Here is a 10,507-nt window from a genome sequence, read left to right as displayed (position 1 = left end):
GCACTTTATGATGACAGAAGTGAGTGCTATGGGGCGATAGTCATTTAGTTCAGTTACCTTTTCTTTCTTGGGCACAGGAACAATGGTGGACATCTTGAAGCCAGTGGGGACAGCAGTCGCCTCATCTCCACTCTGGTCCATCCATTTGTCCTGTCCAGGGAGAGGAATTCAATTTTCTACTTGTTTGACATGATCAAATGCAACAGAAAGCACAGAATGAATGATGGGGTCTATTCTTCGCCAGTTTTGATTACGCACGGAGAGCTGAACCACTCAGGCTATTGTCAGGCTAGGTACAGCTAAAACAGATTGTTTTATTGGCACAATGAGACCTGGAAATGGTCCTGGACAATCACAACCATTGTCTGTAATCAGGCAGCTGTCACTCACAGTCTTCGCATGGGCTTCAGTCCAATAAATCAAATCATATCACATTTTATTGGTCACATACAGTACACATGGTTAGCAGATGTTATTGTGAGTGTAGCGAAATGCTTGTGCTTCTAGTTCTGACAGTACAGCAAATCTAACAAGTAATATCTAACAATTCCACAACAAATACCTAATACACACAAATCTATGTAAAGGAATGGAATAAGAATATAGAAATCTATGGATGAGCAATGTCAGAGCTGCATAGGCTAAGATGCAATAGATAGTATAGAATACAGTATATACATATGAGATGAGTAATGCAAGATATGTAAACATTATTAAAGTGGCATTATTAAAGTGACTAGTGTTCCATTTATTAAAGTGGCCAATGATTTCAAGTCTGTATGTAGGCAGCAGCCTCTCTGTGTTAGTGATGGCTGTTTAACAGTCTGGTGGCCTTGAGATAGAAGCTGTTTTTCAGTCTCTCTGTCCCAGCTTTGATACACCTGTACTGACCTTGCCTTCTGGATGATAGTGGGGTGAACAGGCAGTGGCTCTGGTGGTTGTTGTCCTTGATTATCTTTTTGGCCTTCCTGTGACATCGGGTGCTGTAGGTGTCCTGGAGGGCAGGTAGTTTGCCCCCGGTGATGCGTTGTGCAGACCGCACCACCCTCTGGAGACCCCTGCAGTTGTGGGCGGTGCAGTTGCCGTACCAGGCGGTGATACAGCCTGACAGGATGCTCTCAATTGGGCAATAATACTTTTATACCCAGTTTATCTTCTGTGAATACATTTTCAGGACTATTGTGCAGTTTAGCTTAGGCTAATATATAATACAATAACTTCCAAATGGTTCATGAATATTTAATTGAAATGTTTGGATAGAAATACATTGTATTCATTGCATTGCATTGCAGCTCTTTACATTACAAAATAGGTCTTACCACTTTTTGAGAGTTGGGATCAATTTCCATTTTTGGACCATTTCCATAAACTCCATGTCCACATTGATTTCCTGAATGAACTAACACTATCTTACTCATCTTCTCTCAGGTATAATTGCAACCATCTCCACAGTATATAGGAGGACGTGGAGCTTTGTGATAGGCCCACTGACCCTGGCCTTGTGTAGAGTGTGCTCCCAGAAGCCCTATCGGCTAGTTGCAGACGGTCTCTCTCTCTCTCTCTCTCTCTCTCGGTTAAATATTTACGGCACAGACGTAAAAATCAGCCAGCCTTATGATCATCTCTCTCCCCCTCGCTCTCTTTCGTCAGGTCTAGGTTTTACAGAGGTAAAGACTAATCTTTGTGCCCTTCTATGTTCGTCTGTACCCTGCGTTGCCAACCATCCTATGACAATGACAGACTTACATGTGTGCCTGCGCTGTCCTTCTGTGGGAGGGAAGGACTCACCTCTGTATCTCTTATTCCTGCAGTGTCTCCTGGGAAACATTGACTTCCCTTGGATCACTTATGGCTTGCGTGAAAACAGTTGTAATATTCACAACATGTATGATAAAGATAAATGTTTCAATATGGGAATATGAGTTGATTCTGAATTATATTTATTTTGGAATATCATGACATCATTTCCCACTGGGCAAAAACTGGTTGAATCAACATTGTTCCCACATCATTTCAACCAAAAATTCAATGTGATGACATTGAATCAATGTGGAAAACGGATTGGATTTGGGGGAAAGTCATCAACATAAGTGAATTTCGCATTTCTTTAACCTAAATCCAGTGACATGGTGAAATATTTTGTTTATTTCACATTGAATTCACTTTCGTTGACAACTCAACCAAATCTAAATCAAAACTAGATATTGAACTGACGTCTGTACCCAGTGGATTTGGTTATATTCTGATCTCAGTTATCATAACTTTAATGAGTAAACACACAAACACACACACTTCAACCAAAAACCTCAATGTGATGACATTGAATTCATGTGGAAAACGGGTTGGGTTTGGGGAATAGTCATCAACATAAAGGAATTTCGTATTTCTTTAAACTAAATCCAATGATATGGTGAAATATTTTGTTGATTTCACGTTGAATTAACGTTTGTTGATAACTCAACCAGATGTAAATCTAAACTAGACATTAATCTAACGTCTGTACCCAGTAGGTTTGGTTATATTCTGATCTCAGTTATCACAAACACACATACTTTACATGCATCATACAAGCATGAACGTCCACACACATTTAAAGGCAGTTCATATGGAGCACCAGCACAGTAGGAGAGCAGGTTCAGTCCATTAAGTCCAGTATATAGCGCTGACATAGCGTTCTGCTCTTTCAGCTGAATTTGACTGCAGGCATGACTAGACTGGGAACAGCAAATGGCACACACCCCTCTTGACAAACATAGCAGAGAACAAGTTCAAAGAACACACATTAAGATATCTTTGTTAGGACCTCATGCACAAATATCACCAACTTTTCCCCTCTGAAACTTTTCTGAAATGTCCCAAGTATCTTTCTTCACAATGTGAAAGCCCGCTCCTTCGCTTTGTGAGTCTGAGTCAGCTATTCTGATCTGTTTGTCAGATCAGCCTCGTTGTCCAAACTTAAGTTCTGGCTCCAGCTCCACTCTGCCGCTATGTTGCCATGATGATAAAAACTGCGTTGGGAGGGTGCCCTGGTCTGTGGTCAGCGTTTGACTGGTGAGGAAGGGCAGGTGGTGAGGAAAGTACGGTCCAGAATACTGTCCAGTACCACACTCAGCCCACTGACCCATACCCTGGTCAGTGGAGTAGTGGCCATAGAGGGGGTAACTGTAACCCATATTCCCAGGGTAGGTTTTGGAGGACATGGGCAGATGGACCGGGGACACTCTGTAGTCCTGGGGCATGGCTGGAGCCAAGGTGAGGTGGTGGTGACCCATGTCCCTGACAAGGCCAGGTCTGGTAGTCTCGTGTCCAGGGACAGTGGCTACATCTGGAACGTGAGACTCATAGCTGCGCCTGCATTCACCATCCTCCACTATAGAGGAGGGAGAGGGAAGTCTGCAATTCTCAACCGATCTGGAGACAATGAGAAATATGGAGTGGGTTACTGATATGAACTCTTAGTTGTTGTTGCCATCATGACATCAACCCACAAATGAAATCAGTCACTCTACTTTTTCATGCACAGTATGGAGGTGTCCACTTCCTGCTTCATAGATGGCCTGTTAAGTATAGCCATGAGTCACTGAATGTTCTATTGGCATAACGGGTGCTGTTTCTGCATATGTTAGTTCTCATGTGGGTGTGCAGGCTGTTAGAGTGACTCTCTAAATGAGTGTGGTGTGTCAGCCTTGGGTTTCTTTAAAACAATGGAAGTCAAGGTGTAATTTACAACGTGTGAGTGTGTGTTCCTGGTGGTTGTACAGTACCTGTATGGTTGGTAGGACATAGATGCAGGGCCAGGCACCATCTGCTCCTCAGTGCTGTATTCCTGTCTGTGGTCGTGGAGCTCCAGTATTTCAGTGTGCAGGCTGTGCCTCTGGGACGGGTCCTGTTTCAAGGCCCAGGGGGACAAGAGATCCTCCTTACCCGAAACCACGTTCTCTGTGGCTCCTAGGGTCATTCTCTGTTCTTCTGGCTCACAGTTTAGTTTTGGCCTCTGGAGGTCTGCAGGGGAAAAGGTTTTGCATCAACGAGACTGCCAATAGGCTGGCAACCATTTACATTATAACAGTGTCATATATTGTTGATTGGTACCTGGAGGACTTTTGTTTCCTGGATCTTTGTCTTCTTTGTCTTTCTTTGCAGCATCCCCAGGACTCTTGGATCGACACCTATGGGGAAAAAATTACATGTAAATAAATTTGCTATTGCTTGTATTCTCACATGCACCAAGTGTTATAGTTCTAATAATACCTACCTCTTGCTATGAGTACGGGTGTTTTCCCCTTTGAATCCCTTAGCAAAGGGGTTGTGGTCAATCTTCAGTTTAGCGATCTGAAAGCAGGAGTAGAGATGAAGACATCAAATTAGGTTACACTCATTCCCGAAAAGTGAATTATGTAGGTGTGCCATTTGTATGTTCTTAACACGTGAGTTTGTAGATGGACCTTAGTGTTCTGGTAGGCGGTGACTGCAGTGAAGGAGGTCTCAGGGAAGGAGAAGGAATGGAAGTGTCCCCAGCGTACATTGTACAGACTGTCAGCCTGGACCACAGAGAAGCGTGGGATGTAGTGATGCATAGAGTGCAGGATGATCTGGGGACAGAACAGATACAACACAGGTCGAGTGAACTAACAGCATTGTTTCCTCTAATAGTTATATTTGGAGTTCCATCTTTGTTGCCTAGTCTCACTAAAAGTAAAGCGGACGTTGTAGCGCTTGCCTCCCTTACAGCCCGCCGGCAGATCTTGCTTAACTGGGAATCCTTCAAACCTCCCACTGCATCATCCTGGTTGAAAGATCTAATGTCTTTTCTACACTTAGAAAAAATTAAATACACTCTGAGAGGATGTACTGATAACTTTTTCTTGAGATGGCAGCCTTTCATTTCCTTTTTTGAACAGTTGCCTTCTATTGTTCATGAGTAAGAATTTTGGCCAACGGGATACGGAAGGGTGTGGGAAGGAAGGGATAGTATGTTGTGATATTTTTTTCTTTTTGTGTATGTGTACGTGCGTGCATATTTATATATTATTATTTCCAATCGTAAATGTATTTTATTTTTGTATGCTGCTTTTGTTGTTAAAGGGAGGTGGTTCAATAAGTATAGAGGGATACAATTATGTATCTGTTCAATTTGTAATTTGTATTTCTTTATATGTCAAATAAAAATATCAAAAACATTAAAAAACTAACAGCATTGTTTATCGACAGTACAACTGTATACTCTCAGACTGTGAGGCGTTGTGGGCTGGGGATCCAGTAAAGAAGGAGATGGGTTTACTTACATGGCCGTGCTGGTCCAGAGTATTGTTGGTGAGTTTGAGCTTGAGGAAGGACACCGATTGCTTCATCCAGTAGGAGCCCGGGGCGGGGGAGTCCGGATGTACGTACGTCCGACATGGGAGTTGGGGCTCGGCTTTCCCAGCCATGTCCCACTGGCCCTTATTCCACTACAGAGACAGAGAGCAGGGGGGAGGGGATGTGATTTACCCAGGTGTGAAACAAACTCCAAGACTTGACATTTAGACACCAGAAAAACTCACATACCCTTAGTCTCTACAGTGAGATATGTAAGGAATCTGTGGTGCATATCACTGCATGCTTGAGTAGTATCATGAAGGTATGTACATCATTGCATATAATCTACCAACATATATACTTGAACTGCTATAACAAAGGAAAAACTCTTTCTCGGTGGAGCCATTTGGTCAAAAGCAACAGTGTACTGAGGGGAGGGCCAATGGATGCATGGAGGGGTGATTGCTCCCCATTCACTTTGATTAGAGCGGGGAGAGTTGGAGGTGGGGTGCTAAATGGCTGGACCTCCAGCCGGGGGTAGAAAAACAGGAAGTAGTAATGGTCTTTGATATGCAGTGTGTGTGGTGATTGGCTGGGTGTTAGTGTGTCACCGTCTGGACTGTATGCAGACTGACTGCTGGGGTTGATATACAAGCTTGTTTTCTACTTAATCTCAATGTTTCCTTTTAAAACAATGCCTGACTATATTCCAAATTGTGACACGTATGGCTTCCAAATAGAAATGTATTGTAATGTGTCTATAAGACATGATATATGATGCATTATAGAAAGAAGGTGGACATGTTCTTACCCTGTATCTGAAGTTGTCCACAGGAACCATATCCACCATGAGGACATAGTTGGCATAGGGTTGGAGTCCAGATAGACTGACGTTGCAGTGGGGAAACATCCTCCTGATACACACAATCCCACACAATTTTTTCTTTATTTATTTCACCTTTATTTATCCAGGTAGGCTATTTGAGAACAAGTTCTCATTTGCAACTGTGACCTGGCCAAGATAAAGCATAGCAATTCAACACATACAACAACACAGAGTTACACATGGAATAAACAAAACATACAGTCAATAATACAGTAGAACAAAAGAAAACAAAAAGTCTATATACAGTGAGTGCAAATTAGGTAAGTTAGGGCAAATGGTATTATTTCCTATTATTATTATTTATTATTATTGGTATTATATTCTCAATTCCTGACCACAACACTGTGCTCTCTCATTCTTACACAAGAAGAAAAGCACTCTAGCAGCAGAGACAGTTTCACTACATTGCTAAAGCTACAGAATTGCAAGAAATGTACTCCTTGGTGCACACACCTCAATTGTGTTTTGTCGATTTACATATCAGAAATGAATGGGATATGGGAGACATGGGATGTGCTCAGTCAATGGCTAGTTTGGAGATGGCACCAGCCATGATGATGATGATTGATTTGACAACAACAATATCTTACCGGCCATGTTTGGTGATTATCATCTCAGTCGCTAGGTTGTGGAAGGACTTCCAGAGGTCAGACTTCTCCAGGGTCATCCTGACGTTTCCCTGGTGGTAGGGGTCAGCTGTAAGGGGGGACGGGTCATCATGTTGCTGTTGCTCTCTTGCCAGACCTCTGACTCACTAATCTAGTAAAGGTTGAAAAATATATGCTTACCAGATACATGATGCATTGCCTGCAGAGTCCACTACAATGGTCAAAGTGAAAATCAAGATCAAATTCCTTATCCAAATCTGTGTGCTGATCTCGCTAGAATCAGACCAACATCACTGTGATAATACTATGAGAGGGGCTATGGATTTAGTGGTGGCCCTAAGATTATGCAAAGTGTAGTATCAATCTCTTCTTCTTAGTAATATCGATCTCAAAACTTTCCTATCTGTATCCTCAGCTTGTGGAGTTAGAGTGACTGACCTCTGGAGTTCATTAGTGAGCCCAGAAGGGGAAGGGCCTGTGAGGATAAAGTAGGTGTGGTTACAACAGAGTGGTGTGGGGGGCCTTTGCCTGGTTTCTAATCTTTGAAGTGTCCCATCAGGCGAGGGGGTGGGAATACTGTGGTGTTGTGTAGAGATAGCTGCCTGAACATGACCTTTTGTTTCGAGAAAGGGCTATACCTTTTGTTTTCAAACTGCAAATGCAGCTAACACGTTTGTAGAGTCACAAGCTTAATGTAGTCCTTGCATTCTAAGAATATTGGACGAAATACTAAACTTTTGACTACTATAGGTGAATTGGTTCAAATACATATGACTTATTCAAATGGGCAGACTAGATACATGAAGCAGTTTCATTTCATTTTTTTTTTACATTTTAGTCATTTAGCAGACACTCTTATCCAGAGCAACTTAGTAGTGAATACATACATTTCATTTCATGCATTTTTTATACAAAAATGATGTACTGGCCCCCTGTGGGAATCGAACCCACAACCCTGGCATTGCACACACCATGCTGGCATTGCAAACACCATGCTCTACCAACTGAGCCACAGGGAAGGCGTAAATGGTAAAACATACACTAACGTTCAAAAGTTTGGGGTCACTTAGAAATGTCCTTGTTTTTGAAAGAAAAGCACATTTTTGGTCCATTAAAATAACATCAAATTGATCAGAAATACAGTGTAGACATTGTTAATGTTGTAAATGACTATTGTAGCTGGAAACGGCAAATGTTTTATGAAATATCTACATAGGCGTGCAAAGGCCATTATCAGCAACCATCACACCTGTATTCCAATGGAACGTTGTGTTAGCTAATCCAAGTTTATAATTTTAAAAGGCTAATTGATCATTAGAAACCCTTTTTCAATTATGTTAGCACTGCTGAAAACGGTTGTGCTGATTAAAGAGGCAATAAAACTGGCCTTCTTTAGACTAGTTGAGTATCTGGAGCATCAGCATTTGTGGTTTCGATTACAGGCTCAAAATGGTTAGAAACAAAGACTTTCTTCTGAAACTCATCAGTCTCTGCTTGTTCTGAGACATGAAGGCAATTAACTGCACCTTAGATTGCAGCCCAAATAAATGCTTCACAGAGTTCAAGCAACAGACACATCTCACATCAACTGTTCACAGGAGACTGTGTGAATCAGGCTTTCATGGTCAAATTGCTGCAAATAAACCACTACTGAAGGACAGCAATAAGAAGAGACTTGCTTGGGCCAAGAAACATAAGCAATTGACATTAGACCGGTGGAAATCTGTCCTTTGTTCTGATTTGAGATTTTTGGTTCCAACCGCTGTGTTTTGTGAGACACGGAGTAGATGAACGGATGATCTCTGCATGTGTGGTTCCCACCGTGAAGCATGAAGGAGGAGGTGTGATGATGTGGTGGTGCTTTGCTGGTGACACTGTCTGTGATTTATTTAGAATTCAAGGCGTATTTAACCAGCATGGCTACCACAGCATTCTGCAGTGATACACCATCCCATCTGGTTTGCGCTTAGTGGGACTATCATTTGTTTTTCAACAGGACAATGACCCAACACGCCTCCAGGCTGTGTAAGAGCTATTTGACCAAGAAGGAGAACGATGGAGTGCTGCATCAGATGACCTGGCCTCCTCAATCACCCGACCTCAACCCAATTGAGATGGTTTGGGATGAGTTGGACTGCAGAGTGAAGGAAAAGCAACCAACAGGTGCTCAGCATATGTGGGAACTCCTTCAAGACTTTTGGAAAAGCATTCCTCATGAAGCTGGTTGAGAGAATGCCAAGAGTGTGCAAAGCTGTCATCAAGGCAAAGTGTGACTACTTTGAAGAATCTCAAATATTGTCACGACTTCCGCCGAAGTTGGTTCCTCTCCTTGTTCGGGCGGCGTTCGGCGGTCGGCGTCGCCGGTCTTCTAGCCATCATCGATCCACTTTTCATTTTCCATTTGTTTTGTCTTGTCTTCCCACACACCTGGTTTCAATTCCATCATTACATGTTGTGTATTAAACCTCTGTTCCCCCCATGTCCTTGTCCGGAATTGTTTATTGTAAGTGCATGTGCACGTTTATCTGGTGTGCGACGGGTTTTGTACCCATTGATTGTTTGTTCTGATTCAGGTGTTTTTTATTATTAAACTGCTCCGTTGTAACACAGTTTTTGCTCTCCTGCGCCTGACTTCTCTGCCGCCAGTACGCACCCCTTACAAATATAAAAATATATTTTGATTTGTTTAACACTTTTTTGGTTACTGCATGATTCCATATGTGTTATTTCATAGTTTTTCTATCTTCACTATTATTCTACAATGTAGAAAATAGTACAAATAAAAACATACATTTCAATGTGTAGGTGTGTCCAAACTTTTGACTGGTACTGTATGTTCGTCGAACATCTCATTCCAAAATCATGTGCATTAATATGGAGCTGCTATAACAGCCTCCACTCTTCTGGGAAGGCTTTCCACTAGATGTTGGAATATTGCTGTGGGGACTTGCTTCCATTCAGCCACAAGAGCATTAGTGATGTTGGGTGATTAGACCTGGGTCGCAGTCGGCGTTCCAATTCATCCCAAAGGTGTTTGATGGGGCTGAGGTCAGGGCTCTATGCAGGCCAGTCAAGTTCTTCCACACCAACATCAACATCGCTTTGTGCATGGGTGCATTGTCATGCTGAAACAAGAAATGGCCTTCCCCAAACTGTTGCCACAAAGTTGGAAGCACAGAATCGTCTAAAATGTAATTGTATGTTGTAGCGTTAAAATGTCCCTTCACTGGAACTAAGGGGCCTAGCCCGAACCATGAACAACAGCCCCAGACCATATTCCTCCTCCACCAAACTTTATGGTGGCAAGCTTTACTCCACTCCAACCAGCGCTTGGCAATGCGCATTGTGATCTTAGACTTGTGTGTGGCTGCTCGGCTATGGAAACCCATTTCATGAAGCTCCCGACTAACAGTTCTTGTGCTGATGTTGCTTCCAGAGGCAGTTTGGAACTCGGTAGTGAGTGTTGCAACCGAGGACAGATGCTTACGCACTTCAGCACTCGGCGGTCCTAGAGAAGGGCCTTGGTCAGGAAGGTGACCAAGAAACCGATGGTCACTCTGACTGAGCTCTTGAGTTCCTCTGTGGAGATGGGAGAACCTTCCAGAAGGACAACCATCTTTGCAGCACTCCACCAATCAGGCTTTTATGGTAGAGTGGCCAAACAGAAGCCACTCCTCAGAAAAAAGCACATGAAAGCCCACTTGGAGTTTGCCAA

General features: G+C 42.8%; 1 protein-coding gene across 1 annotated transcript; it reads right to left on the bottom strand.

Annotated features, from left to right (window-relative positions):
- Positions 1–4,251: 4,251 nt before the first annotated feature.
- On the bottom strand, positions 4,252–7,243 carry LOC123728722 (T-box-containing protein TBX6L). The gene is made up of 6 exons (XM_045701273.2): positions 7,231–7,243; positions 6,775–6,928; positions 6,110–6,212; positions 5,286–5,450; positions 4,446–4,592; positions 4,252–4,332 (listed from the first exon to the last, which is right to left on the bottom strand). Exons 1-6 carry the CDS (start codon positions 7,241–7,243, stop codon positions 4,252–4,254), a joined length of 663 nt encoding a protein of 220 aa, XP_045557229.2.
- Between the last annotated feature and the right edge of the window lie 3,264 nt (positions 7,244–10,507).

The sequence above is a fragment of the Salmo salar genome, chromosome 01 (genome assembly GCF_965601325.2).
Source record: "Salmo salar chromosome 01, fSalSal1, whole genome shotgun sequence".
In the NCBI taxonomy this organism is placed as follows: Eukaryota; Metazoa; Chordata; class Actinopteri; order Salmoniformes; family Salmonidae; genus Salmo; species Salmo salar.
This window is presented reverse-complemented; position numbering and strand designations above follow the sequence as displayed.